General features: G+C 37.3%; 2 protein-coding genes across 2 annotated transcripts in view; both read right to left on the bottom strand.

Annotated features, from left to right (window-relative positions):
• The window catches only part of LOC138308777 (trafficking protein particle complex subunit 9-like), a 40,752-nt gene that overhangs the window by 14,202 nt on the left and 7,191 nt on the right, over window positions 1-19,359 (bottom strand). Inside the window, exons 8-17 of the mRNA XM_069249793.1 lie at window positions 10,901-10,972; window positions 10,262-10,460; window positions 8,912-9,005; window positions 8,007-8,183; window positions 6,990-7,129; window positions 4,252-4,337; window positions 1,437-1,774; window positions 941-1,029; window positions 515-652; window positions 71-117 (exon numbers count right to left, since the gene is read on the bottom strand). Coding sequence (XP_069105894.1) covers window positions 71-117; window positions 515-652; window positions 941-1,029; window positions 1,437-1,774; window positions 4,252-4,337; window positions 6,990-7,129; window positions 8,007-8,183; window positions 8,912-9,005; window positions 10,262-10,460; window positions 10,901-10,972 — 1,380 coding nt within the window. The remainder of the gene's footprint in view (window positions 1-70; window positions 118-514; window positions 653-940; window positions 1,030-1,436; window positions 1,775-4,251; window positions 4,338-6,989; window positions 7,130-8,006; window positions 8,184-8,911; window positions 9,006-10,261; window positions 10,461-10,900; window positions 10,973-19,359) is intronic.
• On the bottom strand, window positions 13,143-16,401 carry LOC138309339 (uncharacterized). Its single transcript, XM_069250516.1, has one exon. The coding sequence runs from the start codon at window positions 15,695-15,697 to the stop codon at window positions 13,571-13,573; it is 2,127 nt and encodes a 708-aa protein (XP_069106617.1). The 5' UTR covers window positions 15,698-16,401; the 3' UTR covers window positions 13,143-13,570.

Raw genomic sequence — 19,359 nt, 5'->3', positions numbered from 1 at the left:
AGTGTTCTGATGACTGTGGTCGGTACTATACATAAACAGGCTGACTTTATCTTATTGATGTTAGACTTACCATGGAGTCATACTCATCTGAATTAGAGTGTTCTGATGACTGTGAACCTGTAACAGTAGAAAAAGGTAGTTTTTTCAGTTATCTTATTTCAGAGGTGTTGAAAAGAACACTATCAAAAGCATAAATTTGATACCAACATAGTAATAATCACTGTTGCAGGAATGTTACTGTTAATCATAGTATCAAATTTAGTTTTCTTACAATTGTGAGGATAAAAAACCAAATTCACACAACTAGAAACTAGAGTATAAGACTTTTTAAGAGTTTGTTATAAATTGTCAAATAGATACATAGTAAAAACGCCTGATCTTTAAAACTTTTATCAAAGCAGTTAGTACAATCTTCAGCTGGTATATTCTTTATATAAACCTATTACAAGTAAATCACAGAGTCAAACAGAAGTTCTTCTTACTACAACGGACACTTTTTTAAAGGTTTACTTACTACTACGGACACTTTTACTGGACAGGAAGTCGGAGTAACCATAGATACAGACAGTAAAACAGACGAGGCCAGAAGGTTGGAGAGGAAGTTGAGCATCAAGGTTCTCCTGGCTCCATTGGAAAACTTTGGACTGTAGCTCTGAAAATAAATCAAAGTACTGAAAGTACTGAAGACATAACATTAGAAAGTAACGAGGACATACCACTCTGACAACAAAAGGTAAATGAACACAATAACCTCATCTTAATACAGGCTTTCATTTCTAGGACTATAACCAAATAATGCTTTCGTTTCTATAAACTGAGATGAAACTGACTGTTTTCACATCGGAAGATTTCCAAATAAGTGGAAATGTTATGAAATTACTTTAAAAACTGTTGCTTTATAGATGCTAAATATGGTAAATGTTTGATTTAAGTTACCAACCTTTCTGGTCAGGGTGAGAATCAAGGCTGACTGTGATCTTCTCTACTGGCTGGTTACTGGTGTTACGTATAGTGATCATACACTCCTTACTGGAACACACATAGAGGTCATTTTAGAGAAACTATACACCAACACGGTTGTTTGGTATACACGTCTCCAAGAATTCCTATCCAAATGTCATATAGAACATAAACACATTACTTTTTCACATTCTAACTTTGATGTATACTATTACTTACATGCTATGTCTACTACAGATTATTTTCATAAAGGTAAGTTTCCTGCCTCTGTGGTCTCCTGGTAAAACACCACTGAACTATAAACTCAAATGTTAAGACCTTAAAATTGTCAAAAAGACGATATTTAAAGGAAAAGGCTGACTTCAGTTCGAAAGACGAATATAGCACATTTACACTTAGGTAAGAAAGTTCGTAATTTATGTATCAATTGTTTTCTTTTAGAAAATATCGAACTTCAAGTCTAGCTTTCAACTGACCTTTGACCTGCATAAATGGAAGCTGTTCCACTCGTTACCACATTAGCACCATTGCCGACAGAGATGAAGGTCGCGACTTTTGGAAGTGAGGCTGTCAATGTGATCTGAGGAAGGGCCGGGATTACAGTCACTGTTGTCCTAAGGTCACGAAGGTCAGGAAGGTCATGTAGCCGACACTGACTTTGCATCCCTAGTAGGTGAGTCCTGTAACCTAGGATACTAAGGTCACCTGAGGATCGGGGTCGACTGAGGATTTTGACTAGATTTGGACCCGACTCAGCAGGTAGGGTTGGATTTGTAGGGTAAGCTTCGATGTCTACACCATCTGTCGTTAACGACTGAAACAAGAAAAACACATTCTACAGTTTCATGAGTGGCTATGTGATATGTAATTTATTAAACAAGTTAATAACATATACTGAAAAGTTTAATGAGGACAAAGAAACAATATTTACACTATTTTGAGTTAAAGAAAACAATATATTTATAAATTTTACATTTATGCCTGGCTAGTAAAAATCGTGAAAATAAATTGCTGCAAAAATATGCCAGGCTTAAGTACAGTAGATTCTAAATTGCAAAATTAAATTGCTAAGAAAAGGTAATTAAGCAAGACAAGAGGCCCAAGAGGCCTTGACGGTCACCTGAGTGCTGATACAGAATGAGCATTGCAAAGTTGGTTTAAATCTGTAAAAAGTATTTACAAATAAGAATAAACTTTAAAGTTGAACCTTCGTAATAAAATTTTTATTTTTTGTTTTTCATTTTGATAGTGTGTGTATTATGTTACCAAACCTTATGCTTAAAATTCCAATTTACTTTGCCAACGTTAAACTACAAAACCAAACTAGAAGTCAGTCAGTGTCAGTGATTTTATAAATTTCACTTTTTAATCTATGAAGATTATTTGGTTCCATCAAACCTGTGAATTCAGAAGAAGATTTTTGAAATTTTAGCCATTTTGACCCATTTTGGCCCCACCAATCTGGTCCCTGGGGGTCAGCCAGGACCAATATGGATATGGTGTTGAAATGCTATTTCAGGCTAATTATTCTAACCCTGTTTGACTCATTTCCTCAAATTCACAATTTTTGTTAAGGACCTTAAGACCTCTCCATCCATGAAGAGTATTTGATTCTACCAGGTCCAGAGTTCCAAAGAAGATTTTTGAAGTTTTAGCCTATTTGACCCCTTTTGGCCCTGCCCCTAAGGCCCCTGGGGGTCAGTCATGGAAAATTTGTGAATAGGATTCAATGGCCATCTCATAGGGATAATTCTGACAACATTTGACTAATTTTCTATTATAAATGACCAAATAATGTTCCAAAATGTGTTTTCACTATATAAACTATAGTAAACTTAACCCCCTCCCAAGGGGAAACCTGAGACCCCAGGGTCATATAATTCATAATTTTTATTGAGGGCCTTGAGACCTTTCTGTCTATGAAGAGTATTTGATTCTACAACATCAGTGAGAAGATTTTTGAAATTTTAGTCAATTTTACCCTTTTGGCCACTCCCACAGCCCCCTGGGGGTGGGGGTCTTATATTTCACAATTTTGATTGGCCTTATGCCTTAGACGGTTTGTTTATAATATCATTGAAATTGCTTCAGCGGTTTTTGAGAAGAAGTCAAAAATGTAAATTGTTTACGAACACACGACGGACGACGATGGACAAAAGGCGATTAGAACAGGTCATTTGAGACTTTGTCTCAGGTGACCTAAAAACGCAAAATTGAAGATATCACAAAAAATGGAAGGTTTACCATAGTATTGGCTTAAAAGTGTAGAGATTTTGTTTGTCAGACTTTCCTGAGAAGTTTTGATTGTAAATGAAAGTGGGCCAGAGTTTGAGGAAGATTTTACATACCATTTGTTGCATAGTTAGCTCGTCTGGGAGTGGGTTATATATACTAACCATTTGTTGTATGGGAAACTCGTCCAGACAGCCCGTACGGGAGAGGAGTTATATATACTAACCATTTGTTGTATGGGGAGTTCGTCCCGGAGTGGGTTATATATACTTACCATTTGTTGTATAGGGAGCTCGTCCGGGAAAGGGTTATATATACTTACCATTTGTTGTATGGGGAGTTCGTCTGGGAGTGGGTTATATATACTTACCATCAGTTGTACGGGGAGTTCGTCCGGGAGTGGGTTATATATACTTACCATTTGTTGTATAGGGAGTTTGTCCGGGAGTAGGTTATATATACTTACCATCAGTTGTACGGGGAGTTTGTCCAGGAGAGGGTTATATATACTTACCATCTGTTGTATGGGGAGTTTGTCCAGGAGAGGGTTATATATACTTACCATCTGTTGTATGGGGAGTTTTGTTGTATAGGGAGCTCGTCTGGGAGTGGGTTATATATACTTACCATTTGTTGTATAGGGAGCTCGTCCGGGAAGGGGTTATATATACTTACCATTTGTTGTATGGGGAGTTCGTCTGGGAGAGGGTTATATATACTTACCATCTGTTGTACGGGGAGTTCGTCCCGGAGTGGGTTATATATACTTACCATTTGTTGTATGGGGAGTTCGTCTGGGAGAGGATTATATATACTTACCATCTGTTGTACGGGGAGTTCATCCGGGAGTGGGTTATATATACTAACCATTTGTTGTATGGGGAGTTCGTCTGGGAGAGGATTATATATACTTACCATCTGTTGTACAGGGAGTTCATCCGGGAGTGGGTTATATATACTAACCATTTGTTGTATGGGGAGTTCGTCTGGGAGAGGATTATATATACTTACCATCTGTTGTACGGGGAGTTCGTCCCGGAGTGGGTTATATATACTTACCATTTGTTGTATGGGGAGTTCGTCCGGGAGAGGGTTAAAGACCTGTAGTTGTACTTCACACATGTCCTGTTCTACCCAGCAGAAATCTGTAATAACCACATTTTAGTAAACCACAACCTCTAAAATATATATAAGTTGCATTCTACAGATCAATGTCTCAATCATTATCTCTAGAGTTACCTATCCTGAAGCAGTTAAAGGTCCAGAAATCATCAATTATTGGTATGCTACCTATCAGGTCAAAGTCTTCTTTGATCTGGGCCGTTTTTGTTTATTTCGGAACAACCAGTTCGACGGTTTGTTAAATTCATTATTTCATGTATAAATCTTGATGGACCTGCAGTTTTTTTATACAGGTCTGTGAAGGATTTTTCAAGGCTCGCCCGAAAACAATAAACAAGAGGCCCAGAGGGCCTGTATCGCTCACCTGGTTTGTAATGTCAAGTCATGTTCTGAATACAGGTTCATTGTTTCTTTTCTGAAGGAATTTGAATATTTACCTCTTATTTCCCTATTGGGCCCCGCCCCTCCTGCCCCCGGGGTGGTCAGAGCCAAAATTTATACAAGTTCTTTCCCCCTTCCCCCAAGGATGTTTGTGGCCAAATTTGGTTACAATCCATGCAGAACTCTAGGACAAGTAGCGTTTTATAGGATTTACCTCTAATTCCCCTATTGGGCCCCGCCCCTCCTGCCCCCAGGGGGTCAGAGCCAAAATTTATACAAGTTCTTTCCCCCTTCCCCCAAGGATGTTTGTGGCCAAATTTGGTTACAATCCATGCAGAACTCTAGGACAAGTAGCGATATATAGGATTTACCTCTATTTCCCCTATTGGGCCCCGCCCCTCCTGCCCCCGGGGGGTCAGAGCCAAAATTTATACAAGTTCTGTTCCCCTTCCCCCAAGGATGTTTGTGGCCAAATTTGGTTACAATCCATGCAGAACTCTAGGACAAGTAGCGATTTATATGATTTACCTCTATTTCCCCTATTGGGCCCCGCCCCTCCTGCCCCGGGGGTTCAGAGCCAAAATTTATACAAGTTCTGTTCCCCTTCCCCCGAGGATGTTTGTGGCCAAATTTGGTTACAATCCATGCAGAACTCTAGGACAAGTAGCGATTTATAGGATTTACCTCTATTTCCCCTATTGGGCCCCGCCCCTCCTGCCCCCGGGGGGTCAGAGCCAAAATTTATACAAGTTCTGTTCCCCTTCCCTCAAGGATGTTTCTGGCCAAATTTGGTTACAATCCATGCAGAACTCTAGGACAAGTAGCGTTTTATAGAATTTACCTTTATTTTCCCTATTGGGCCGCGCCCCTCCTGCCCCCGGGGGGGTCAGAGCCAAAATTTATACAAGTTCTGTTCCTCTTCCCCCAAGGATGTTTGTGGCCAAATTTGGTTACAATCCATGCAGAACTCTAGGACAAGTAGCGATTTATAGGATTTACCTCTATTTCCCCTATTGGGCCCCGCCCCTCCTGCCCCCGGGGGGGGGGGTCAGAGCCAAAATTTATACAAGTTCTGTTCCCCTTCCCCCAAGGATGTTTCTGGCCAAATTTGGTTACAATCCATGCAGAACTCTAGGACAAGTAGCGTTTTATAGAATTTACCTTTATTTCCCCTATTGGGCCGCGCCCCTCCTGCCCCCGGGGGGGTCAGAGCCAAAATTTATACAAGTTCTGTTCCTCTTCCCCCAAGGATGTTTGTGGCCAAATTTGGTTACAATCCATGCAGAACTCTATGACTAGTAGCGATTTAAAGGAAATGTTGACGGACGGACAGACGACGGACGACGGACGCCGCGCCAGGACATAAGCTCACTGGCCCTTTGGGCCAGGTGAGCTAAAAATTATCAGGTCTGTCTTTTATTCATAAACCAACAACTTGGTCCAACCACACAAACCGTCTCTTATTTGTATATTCTGAGTTATCTGCCCTTGCTGCTAGATAATGATTACAACATCATGTGTTTGTAAACATAATGTTATATTCTTTAGAGAAAATGATGTAACCTTCACTCACAAATTTAAGACACCAATCAATACCTGCCTGCAGGGGTAGAGTGAAACTTTTAATTTTGTGTATATACATCAGATTCAAGCGTTATTTGTGGCATGAGCGCATCATCCACCTTGAGCATAGGCCCATACCTGGCGACACAGGTATCCCTACCTCTAAGCTCTTTATTACAAATAGGAGATGGTTTCCTCTTTACTGCTTCTTTTTTCGATGTGACAATTCCATCTACTGAGACAATCATGTGACCTCATTGACAGATTTTGACATCAAAACTACTTGTGATAGTGTTATAACACGTGTCTTACGATATTTATGACATGGTCGTACGACATGGCTGGATGGGCCAGCTATGTGATAAAACTCTGTAATGTGAAAAAACACCACAGAGTGTATTGCACCTACCGTCATGAATTTGTAACGATGGGTTTTACTTGTGTGTAAGACCTACCGTCATGAATTTGTAACAATGTGTTTTACTTGTGTGTAAGACCTACCGTCATGAATTTGTAACAATGTGTTTTACTTGTGTGTAAGACCTACCGTCATGAATTTGTAACAATGTGTTTTACTTGTGTGTAAGACCTACTGACATGAATTTGTATCGATGTGTTTTACTTGTGTGTAAGACCTACCGACATGAATTTGTAACGATGAGTTTTACTTGTGTGTAAGACCTACCGTCATGAATTCGTAACGATGTGTTTTACTTGTGTGTAAGACCTACCGACATGTGTTTTGTTCTGGACGTCTGTCTGCCCGAGGGACAGTGGAGTAAAGATGAATGGTCCAGTATCCAGCTTTTCTACCTTGGAGGCTATCTTCACTGGCTGTAGATGTGGTGGGAGGGGTATTAACTTTAATGACCTGTAATCATCAAATTAATCAAAGACTCACAAAATAACAAACCTGCGATTCAATATTCTATCCACTTATAAATACATACCAATTCTTCTTCAGGTGATTTTTTTTGAGTACCCAAAACACTATTTTTTTCATTCAAGTATTGTTAGCCTAGATGTTTTAGATATAACCTTACTTTAGAAACTCTCACATTAAAACTATATTGCTAATCAATTTATAACTACATAGAGTTATTGACATGCTTTTAAAATCAGATTTTTGCTTGAACAGTTTCAATTCATTAATTGACTAAATATTAAGTGTGTAAATATAAACTTGTTAACAATATTCCTGTCCATTAATTACATGGTAGTAGATTCCATAGGGTGGACATGAGGCCAGGACTGAACAGTTTCAATTCATTAATTGACTAAATATTAAGTGTGTAAATATAAACTTGTTAACAATATTCCTGTCCATTAATTACATGGTAGTAGATTCTATAGGGTGGACTTGAGGCCAGGACTGAACAGTTTCAATTCATTAATTGACTAAATATTAAGTGTGTAAATATAAACTTGTTAACAATATTCCTGTCCATTAATTACATGGTAGTAGATTCTATAGGGTGGACATGAGGCCAGGACTGAACAGTTTCAATTCATTAATTGACTAAATATTAAGTGTGTAAATATAAACTTGTTAACAATATTCCTGTCCATTAATTACATGGTAGTAGATTCTATAGGGTGGACTTGAGGCCAGGACTGAACAGTTTCAATTCATTAATTGACTAAATATTGAGTGTGTAAATATAAACTTGTTTACAATATTCCTGTCCATTAATTACATGGTAGTAGATTCCAGGGCGTGGACATGAGGCCAGGACTGTATGACTTACCTTACTTGGGGTATATTACTGAGAGGTATGGGTGGTAGTATAACCCCACTTTCGAGGGCGAGGGGCGCCATCGTTCCCTCGGACTTTGCCGTGAGGGTCTGCAGGGTGTTGATGATGTCACGACGGTCCTGAGTCGATAGTGTGTCAAACAGTGTGTGTAGTAATAGACTCATGTGCCTGGAAAATCAGAGTCATTCCATTATCAGTTATAGTATTCCAGTAATAGCCATTTACTTTATACTCAAGTTTCCTTTTATTTTGATTTATCTTTGTATATCAAGTGAGAAGCTTATCCATCACATTAAAAGAAACTATAAATTTATCAATAATTTTAAGATTTGAATTCTTATAATTAACAATAAAATAACATCTTTACAAGTTCCACAAAGTAAATCTAAATAGATATTGATAGTACACTAATAAGAGTCACCATTATCTTTAGCCCGATTCCAGCTTCAAAAACAATTTATGTCTAGATCTGTCTTCATTTTAACCCAAACACTCACAAACAATATTTAAAGTGAAATCTTAAAGATGCTCCACCGCTGACAATTGGTATTTTTTCACTATCAAAAACACGAGCAGAAGATTATGTATTTTTCTTCAGTCACAAAAGTTACTTACTTTACACAATTACCATCATTGAAAAGTTTGTGCTTCTAATTTTACTTCAAGATAAAAATATTGAAAATAATTAATTGCATCTCGAAAAAATTCCCTGGCACTATGTCCTATATGAAATGCAGTACTGATTGTGCATGCACCAAAAACAAAATAAATTATTTAAAATTACTTTTTGTGTTAATTAGACATATATATACACGACTGAGCACCAACTATTGCTCAAATGATGGGAATCATTTATGCTCTGTCGGCGGTTGAGCATCTTTAAGATTTTCACCTACCGGATAGCTACAGGGTGGTTGCCTGTACGACGTGCAGAGAAAATGAGTTCGTTCAACACTCTCGCCTGTAGTACTGGCCAGCCATACACACAGCCTGTCGACAAACACAACAGTCGTTACTTCAAGCTCAGGTTAGGATAGAAAGTAGTAAATTGATGTTTTAATCTGTTATAATGATAATTTTATCATTGGGTACTTTTTCTCATTGCTAATTAATTCTATAGATTTTATCCTAAATTCTTTGATGGATGGTCTTCCCTTTTTTGTCTATGACTTCATAAACCCCAAAAATACGGAGAATAATGGTTAATAAGAAAGAGGAAGGGGTGTGTTTGATAGATTAAACGGAAAAAGAAGGGAAGATAGATTGAAAGAGTAAGAGATCCAATCTTCTTTGTTTTTCTTTGTTGATATCTGTTATCAGACAGAATATTGTTAGGATCCACAAAGAATTTATGTACATGTGTAACCACCAACAGACAAGGGATAGGAAGAAGGGAGAGGAAGTTTTGAATTTTGGGTATTTTGAGGAAAAGAGAGAAATTATAACCTTAAAAGAACATTTGATCTGACAGGATATTCTTAGATTCATATACATGCAGTAATCTTCAAGACACTGCATCACCAGTCTTTGACAGAGGCAATCTGATTAAAATACAGCTGCTTATTATCACTACACTTGATAAGAGGATCTGACAACATCCCATTTTGGGCCACGTGGTGACGTAGCATCCTCGATACTCCTGGGGTTCCAATCACTTACAATTTCTACAACCCTGGACTATCTCATAGTGAAATTGGAGGCAGCTCAGAGGACAACATTTGACCAATCACAGGTCAGCGAATATTTCCTTTGAAGACTACAGAGAGAGCGATGACTAATATCAAAGCCACACAGTCAGCCACAGTGTACCGTTATACAGCTTGTTTGATGTACATCAAAGGACTAAATTACTTGCTCTGTTCTGTTACATCCAATTTTACTATGAGATAGTCCAGGGGGATAGAGATTGAAAGTGATCGGAACCCCTTGAGTATCGAGGATGTTGACATAGTCATCTCACCCAAAGAGCACAACAAATCTCAATGTATGCGCACACTGGGACAAAATTGTGTATTCAGTTAGAGTAGCCAGGTTTAGAAATGCATTTGATATGATAGTACAGTTGGTACATGGCTGACCCGAACATAACCCTTATAGGATGTTCTCAGATCCTCTATTGAACGGAGTGGTTATAAGGATCAGTATTTTAATCAGATTGTGACAGAGGAGGGAAGGAAGACGGAGGTGGGTGTCAGTGTTCTGATTCTGAGGGAAGACCTAATAGTGTATACAGAATGATATCTGACCTGACGGAATATCTTTGGGGTCCACACAGATACTGTAACCATCCAGACACTGCATCACCAGGCTGTGACACAGTTTCCAGTTAGGCTGAGGGTTCTGGGGTGACACACACTGCATGGCTGCAATCCGCTTAAAGAACGAGGCTTTTCTCTCAAACCCAATCTGGGAGTACAGCTGGGACAGGGTACAGTAACGGTTGATCTGTAAAATAGATATTTTTTCAAATGTATTGTAAATGAGAGGAACATCTACTGTATCAATAGAAAACAATTCAAAACTTTTCCCCCCATTAATTTTCCATGACACATGAAAGTACATTACAGTAATGTACAGTCATTACTCGAGGCAACTTGTCCTTGCAGTAGTTAATAAGTACCTCATTAATGTAGCATGTTACACAATGATAAAAGTAAAGTGTAATACTGTGAGACGAAACCCCAAACGTAAAGACCAGTCAATTTTTCAGCCTTAGAAGAGAAGCACACAGTGTAATAGGCAGGAATAAACAAAACCATATGCTGCACGATTTTTGTTATCGACAGGTAACTACGATGCAAATTTGTATTCTTTACATCAATCAGAACACAAACATCAAAGAGAGGTAACTTATAATCAAATACCCAACAAATTTTCAAGCTTACCTTATCCTCATCTGAAGTCTGTAGATTAATGTAAACAACGTTTTGTAGGAAATCTGAGGCCTGCAGATATTTCTGAAATTAACAAGACATCAATAAAACAAAGAGCTATATCAATTGTTATATAACGACTGACGTCACACTTGCACAGCTGATCCTCCTTATAAGCTTAAGGTGTCGGTGATTACTGACAGGGACATGATTGATCAGCAAAGGGAGGTAATATCAAGACTATTGCTAGGGAAACTCTCCCATTAGTTATTAAACAAATGTCATCTTAAGCTATTTTAGATCACATCTGACATGATTTTTTTTCACATAAATATTGTTCAGTCAGAAGAAATCCTCTAACAAGGGTAAGAATCACATCTCTGAAATGAAGTCCATGTAGTAGTTTTATAAATTATCTCCCTTTATCCTGGATTTTGAGTTGGAGACTTGTGTAGAGCAGCTGTCAGCCAGACTATCTACTTGTCAGTGGTTTTTCTCCAATTACGGGCTTTCCTCCACCTTAAATTTAAACCTTGCCTGTCTTTGAATAGTCCTGAATGTTGGCAGCGATAAATTGTTAACTTAGTCCTGAAACCTTTTCAATGTATAGTATATACAACTGTACATATATATTGTTGAACTTTTATAAAATCACCTGACTAACTCTTTATTATAGAGACATAAAAATAGTACTATAATCATGAAACTTGGTCTATACATTTATTCTGTGGCCAGTTATAAAATACGCTTATACTAAACCAGATTCCTTAAAATGTGTTTGTTAACGGTATACAGTCAAGCCTGTCTATAAAGCCCAACCAAGAGACAAGGGAAAAGTGGTCTCTATAGACAAGTGGTCTTAATACAGTAAAACCTGACTTAGTGACCACCTCCGTATAAAGATCACCTGCTTAATACGATCATTTTATCAGGGCCCCAAATGGTCAATTTCAGAACATTTTGCCCTGTGTATAAAGACCACTTGTCTATTGGTGGTCTTTATAGACAGGTTTGGCTGTTTTATCACTATAGACTTAGAAAGCAAAAGTTCAATTCTAATGGCTATAATGCTATTTTGTTCCATTCACATTATTCTCTAATTGTAGTGATACATCAATGTATAGAATACTTGTGTCAGCATACTTTGCAGGAATTGTTCAGACAAGTTCCAAAATGCTGATGAGTCCCAATGATAAAGATATATTTTGATTCTTCAAACTAAATTTGTATCAGAGGTAAAGCATGAGCCCTAGAATCCTTGATATCCAAGGGGTTATTATATCCACCCTGGACAATACCATAGGAAAACTGAAGGTTCTACATGCAACAACAGATATAACAGGCTATTTGATCCTTTGATGTACATCAAAAGGACTGAATAACCGGGAATAACTATATATACAGTGTATGGCTTTGCTCTCTTTAATCTTTTAAGTCCAGGAGTGATACTATGATAATAACCCCTGGAGTATCGAGGATGTAGCATTAGTTTCAATTAATTAAGGGTATTCCCTAACTAATTATAGGCCATTTACATCTTTTCGAGGGTCTACTACTTTCTTCATAGGAAATTAAAGTATTGCAGCACGTAGTTAAAGAATCAGGTTTCTTTAACTTCTGTCATGCTTTTCTACGGAAAATTCATTTATTACAGTCAAACCTGCCATTGTGACAACCTCTGTATAAAAAAACACTTTCCTGGGGTCCAAAATGGTCAATTTCACTACAACTGAGCCTGTGTTTAAAGACCACTTGACTATATAAAGAGCATATATCTTGGTTCCTTGGGTGGGTTTATAGACAGGTTTTACTGTAGTTTAGGAATTCCATTGCATTAATAGAGGTACCTGGTTTGCAGTATGTAGCTGTCTGATGCTTCAGTCTGTATGATTGCTATTACAATTTGCAAAGTTTGCACAGTTTTAATGTATATTTTAGATAAGTTTGCTCTAAACTGTCTAAGTTGGAAAACTCAGCAATATTGTCCCTATTTCAAAGACAGTAAGACCGAACATATTTTGATCAAGAAAAAAAAAGACAAAGAAATCTCAAATCAAATTTCAATGCATATTTTAATTATAATGTAGCATGGCATATGGAAACAATATATACAAATATACAAGATGCTGTAACTAAAATAAATTATTAAACATAAGATATACATATTGATTATCATAAATCATTGTATTTTTATCTTATTTTGTACAACCTATATACAGGAATAATATAAATTACAAAATATTTGGCACTTTTGCTTATCGGCGGAAATTAAATAACTTCTGATTCATTTGTATCTATTTCAAGATAAGGTTATATTTTTCAATGAAATTCAAATGAGCAATTCAATTTCCAGACTACATTTTCAAATAAGGAAATTTGATAATTGTTCAGAATAATTCTATTATTATGTATCTATGCAAATTTTGATAAAGAAAATACCTGATACTCAATCAAGCGGTACTTGATCCATATTCTGGTAAATATCCACAAGTAAATCCAATGAAAGAATCATATAACAATAAGTCTATGATAGGATTTTTTCCTAATACTGTTAGTCCACGATAAGAAATATTTCACAAAATGTCACAAATACTCGTAACTTGGGCACTAATCACTGTTCTAGTCACTATTAACTGGGAGAGTTCACAATGTCACATATTCTATGTTGATTTTGTAACACGATCAGTATGGAGCGTACATGTGATTGGCCCTCTGTCTTCGTCCTCCGCGTCTCGCCTCCTCACGGTGCATACTCACCATGTGTACAATAGGCGTGTACTCCGGGTATCTGTTGATGAAGTAGTTTGGTACCTGTCGTCGTGTGTTGTGGGCACGGCTCCGTTTGTTGGCGAACCACGATCGTACCTGAGCTAGAGTGATCCTAGCCGTCTGTGATAACATCACTTTCTCGTCCTCAGATGGGTAAGGGTTTTCAGCGTGGTTTTCATACCACTGGTTTAGGATCTGTCTCGCCTCAGAACTGAGCTGTTGATAGTTAGACTTCCCGGCAGGGACCTTTCCACATTCACCTTTGAACTTGCGTTTGATTGGATGCTGGTTACCAGTGATACTGAGAGTGTTGTAGGTACGGACTCGTTTGTTGGCCATCCACTTCTTCACCTGTGTCTTTGTCAGTCCACACGATACACACAGCTGCTGAACCTCGAGATCTGACGGGTAGGGGTAGGAAACGTGGTCCTCATACCATTTGGTCAGAATCAGGGTGGCCTCGGGGGTCAGGCATCGGCTCCGTCCGATCATTGCTGGCAGCTTTGTAGTGTCACTTTGTAGGCCTGTAGTACTGCTGACCTCACAGTTATTACCTGCCTCATCAATCACTAACTTCTCTTCTGTAGTTTCTCCTGAGGTCGGAAGGTCAAGTTCAGCTGTTGCCATAGCAAAAATGTCCATAGGTTTGTTCTCACGGTTGTCACACTGCGATGATTCGTCCTGGCAACTAGAAACATTGTCTCTACACTTAATATCGTTCTGAACTTGGTCCAACAGGAAACTAGAAGTACTTGTCTGGTGATGAGGAAGCTGTTCGACGATAGCGGAGTGGTTCTGTAAGGACATATCAGATGGAGAAATAGAACAAATGTCTTTACTCACGGAATAACATGTAGGGTCTGGTGTAACAGTCCTCTGGCCGAATATACTCTCACTTTCACTGAAATCACACACATCAATGTCAGAGTCGGAGAAGGTACTTCCTGAAGATACACATGAAACAGTTGATAATGGTCGACACATATCTGTAGAGTCCTTCGCTACCTCTCCAAACTTCAGCTGTCTGGCTGTGGTACCTACGTGTTGAGCTAGATCAGAGTTGACAACAGGTCGAGGCCGTTTCTGGAGTTCACTTTCATGACACAGATAATCCTCTATGTCTGGTGTGCTGCCATTGGTGGTGTTGAAGAGTTGTCTCCCCTGATTGCTGCAGAAGCTGTCGTTTTCTGGGCTGGATCCGTTGGAACAGATCGATGTGTTATATCGGCGTGGCTTCACAAGGAGGTCCAATTCAGAGTGGATGTGGTTTATCAACTTGAGTCGTTTTTCATCAAAGCAGTTGTTGACAGTCATTGTAGCATGTTCAGACACAGATGCAGCACAGAGTGCTTGGTAACGAGCGACTTCAATAGAACCAACCTCTGAACTGTAGTAGGCTGACAACTTCCCGACGTCCTGTCTCAGCGACGCATCTTCTCGCATCTGCTTCATACGATCCTGGATACTTGTGTGACGAGAGAATACTTGGTTGCCGAGGTCGAACTTGGTGGTGGATTGTGGGACACCGATCCATGGAGAACTCATCTTCAGGAGATTTGTAGGTACATGATAGTTCTCACACTCTGCCACTAGGAGTCTCTGTAAATCCTGGAACATTGGATTCTTCTGTAGTCTCTGGAGATACACACTGCTGTACATGGAGTTCATCGGCATTGGTCCAGGAGAATACATCAGTGGAGCTGGAACACCCTTTAGCAGGCTACTCTTCGGTGTAGGGGGAGAGAAAAAGCCGTCGCTGCAGACTGACCTGTTACCGTCATTCTGGCTGAGGTCCAGAGGAGCTTGGTTGGATTCTGGTTGATGAGGTTTAAATGCAGACTGTGTATAAAAATCCATCATGGCTGTGCGCTCTTGTAGCAGGCTCTTACCACTAGAGGGTGCTGAAGGTTTAGAATACACTGACGAGGGATTCTGTAGCGCAGTCGGCGACAACATCAGTGGCTTTTCAGGAGTATCCCAGGCTAGGAAATCAACGTTAAATCCTGGAGAAGCTGGCACAAACTTGCTTGGAGTCGTCATGGTGATTTTATAGAAATGTCTCTATATCCGATGATGAACACAAACATGGAAGTTTTCCAATACGGAAAATCTACACAAGTCTAGAGCAACACTAAACAATTGGAAATGGTGTTACTCTTCAGTAGATATCACTAATATTTAGTATATCACAGTTAAACACAAGGTATCAGTAAGGTGATGATAAAGTTGATTGGTTTATAGGAATACAAGTGTGTCTCTGAGGAATGCTCGAATGAGATTGATGACCTGGACTGTGTAGGAGTGGGATATATACCCAAACCAGTGACTAGCACCTCATCCTAGCCTCTGAGGGAGCTACTCGCAGTGATTTAACTATCTCTGACATAACACCACACTGAGACAAGGGAAACAAAACGTCTCAACTCTCCGCTTGTCTAAGACACAATGGTACAAAGTTTTGAGAATCTACACACATAAAGGATAATGATGGGAATTATTAACTGTGATGAGAGGGGGGAGATCATACCCTGAAGGTGTGAAAAGGGTTGGGACTCATCTCTACCTGTCCATCTGTGTTAATGAGTGTATAAACATCCACACACACTACTAGCCTTTGATGTGGCCCTACCTGTAATCACAAGAGTTACCTGTACAGGTAAGAGATAATTAGATAATTACAGGTGTATCTGTTACCTGGCTGTGGGTGAGACAATTGTAGAAACAACAGTGGATTATCACCCGGATTACAGTGGGGTAACACCTCCTGTTTGTCTATAGAGGGGTGTGGCATCCCAAGCACTGGACTGTTGTTAGGGATGAGCTGCTTACACTAATGTTATCACGATTGTGAGGTTTCTCAATCACAATTAGACACCTCAGAATAATGTAGGATGAATTGATTTATATCTCACACAATTTGGTAAATCTTATCATAATTCAAATATGTGAGATGCATCAGACAGGTAAGTATATTAGATTAATTAGACTATATTAATTTTAATATTAAAACAATTTTTGAATAGGATTAAACAGAGCTTATATGAACAATATAAAGTAATTAATGTGATTTTTCCAATGCAATCACAATTAGGCACTTCCGACAATATTATGAAATATATCATTTCTGAATTATTTTATATCTCACACTAACTTAATTACCCTGTTATTATTATTCAAACCTGAGAATATAATAGCTAGGTATGCTTTTATATATAACTATTTTTTTTATAATTGTTATAAACTGATAAAGCTTAAAGATACTCCACCGCCGACAGAGTATAACTGATATTCATCATTTGAACAATAATTGGTGTTTAATCGTGTATATATATGCCCAATTAGCACAAAAAATAACATAAAATAATTTAGTTCGCCTTTGGTGCATGAGCAATCAGTACTTCATTCCATATAGGATATAGTGCCACAGAATTTTTTCAGGATGCAATTAATTATTTTTCATATTTTTAACTTGAAATAAAATAAGAAGCTCAAACTTTTCAATGGTGGTAATAGTGTAAAGTAAGTAACTTTTGTAACTGAAGAAAAATACTAAATCATCTGCTCCTGTTTTTGATAGTGAAAAAATACCATTTGTCAGCAGTGGAGCGTCTTTAAAATACCAAATAATATTATAAATCATCCTCTTATGATAACTTGTCAGATAGGTATGTATTTAATTATTCATTTTAAAAAATTGACAATTTGATACTTCGAAATTTTGACTTGCAAAATACTGACAATCAAAAATGAAATACCATCATTAACTTTCAATGTTAACTTCATTCATTCACAAAGAACTAATACTTTAATATTACAGTATTTATTTTTTTCTTCCATTTGACAAAATTGATAGCTAGCTATTAAAGAATCATTTTTATCTAAAAGCATGCATAATTACCACCAAAAATCAGTATATTCCTCAAGTTATATTTAAGACATGGTACATCGTTGTTACCAGAAATTTACTCAAATTAAATAAATTTTTCTTTAAATAATTATAATTTCAAAATTTCATGACAGAAACACATTTTTAAGGTGAGAAAAACAGGTTACATTCTCATCCAACTAAGTAAACTGGAAAAGATCATAAGACCTAGTTGATTTAAAAGGTAATAAATTAGACACTGTTTCAACAGTGTATTGTGCATTTTTGTTTATTTTTTCATTTCAAAATATTTTATGGGTATTACAATAGATGTAAACAAAATAATAATAAAGATCATAAATATAATAAAGTACAATGTATTATCAATTTGATTGGATAGCAGGCAAAGCCTATACAAATCCTTTCCAAAGGTTTTGTATCTGTTTATAGATTTTTGTTTTAATATTCTGATACCATGTAAACTTTATGATTTTTTGAACAGTGCAACCTTCTAATTAAAAGAATACATTAAATTTGCCTTTATTTCATTAAAAAATATTGATTCCCAAAAACCTGGTATTTTCCCACTATCTATTTCACTTCTATATTCTCTTATTGTGACTTGTTAGTGAGGATTCCCGTGATAGAATCCTGGGAACAAGGAACTGACACAGATAAGATAAAAAAATCATCATACCCTCATTATATGTCAGACTTAATTTACTACGGCTTATCCTCTTTAGATAAATGACCACATGTCTGTCAGATTGTGAAATCTTTGTGATCAAATTGATTTTGATATCTTTTTTATCTACATCCATAAATGAGAAGGCAATCTTTCCTATTGGCATATGATGAATACATGTAAATCTCAGATCTATTATGTTGTTTATTCATTTTTTTATTTGTACAATTAATTCTTTAAAGGAACAATCCACTCAGGCTAATTCCTTTACATAACAGAGAAGCAAAATATGCCATAAATGTATTGTTCTATATTTCTTATGAAATATATAACATAAAATATTGACAAATACCACGTCATTGTTAAATATCTAAATTATACCATTGTAATTACAGATCGTTGATCCACACGATTAAGCAGGTACAATATGTACGCTGTACCCATACCCTAGCCAAAGTCACGTACGTTAAACAAATGAACTACATAACCACTGAGGAGGTGATAAAATGATTTTTTAGGCAAGACAATTCACCTAATAAGGTAAACACACTACTGTCAGAGAGATTTGAGCAGTTCTAAACAAAAGTTGCATTACTCTACGAGCAAGGGACAAGGTTCGGCATTCAAGATGTTCGACCACAATGTGTAATGGCGGACAGCGTGCAAGTTTCACACACATTTCACCACCATGGGCTTTTCTGGTATATCACAGTAAAACCGACTGATCTAATTTCCATTAGAACTGTTTTTTTCCGATATATGTACAAATTTTAATGTTCTCTTAGACTGAATTGCCCCTTTAAAGACACAACTGTAAATCTATGTACTACCATGACAGTAAATGAAATATTAAAATGATAGTGCACTTAATTTTGTACAATAAAATGTTAGCAAAATATCAATTTTGAACAATTATGCATTTACATATAACAATAAAAGTTATATCAAAGAAATAAAGAAAATGCAATTAATGTACTTATTATTTAGCACAAATAAACTTGTATGAATGAAAAACATACAGTCTTCAAAATTTTCATTTTTAAGGAAATTTTTGAATGGACAACAGTAATAAGATAAACAAATAAGAAAGAAAAGTTTGTGTTTGTTGATTTAATATAGGTAGAGTATGTTGTTATAAGGTCCAGGAGCAAA

Source organism: Argopecten irradians, chromosome 15, assembly GCF_041381155.1.
Source record: "Argopecten irradians isolate NY chromosome 15, Ai_NY, whole genome shotgun sequence".
Classification (NCBI taxonomy): Eukaryota; Metazoa; Mollusca; class Bivalvia; order Pectinida; family Pectinidae; genus Argopecten; species Argopecten irradians.
This window is presented reverse-complemented; position numbering and strand designations above follow the sequence as displayed.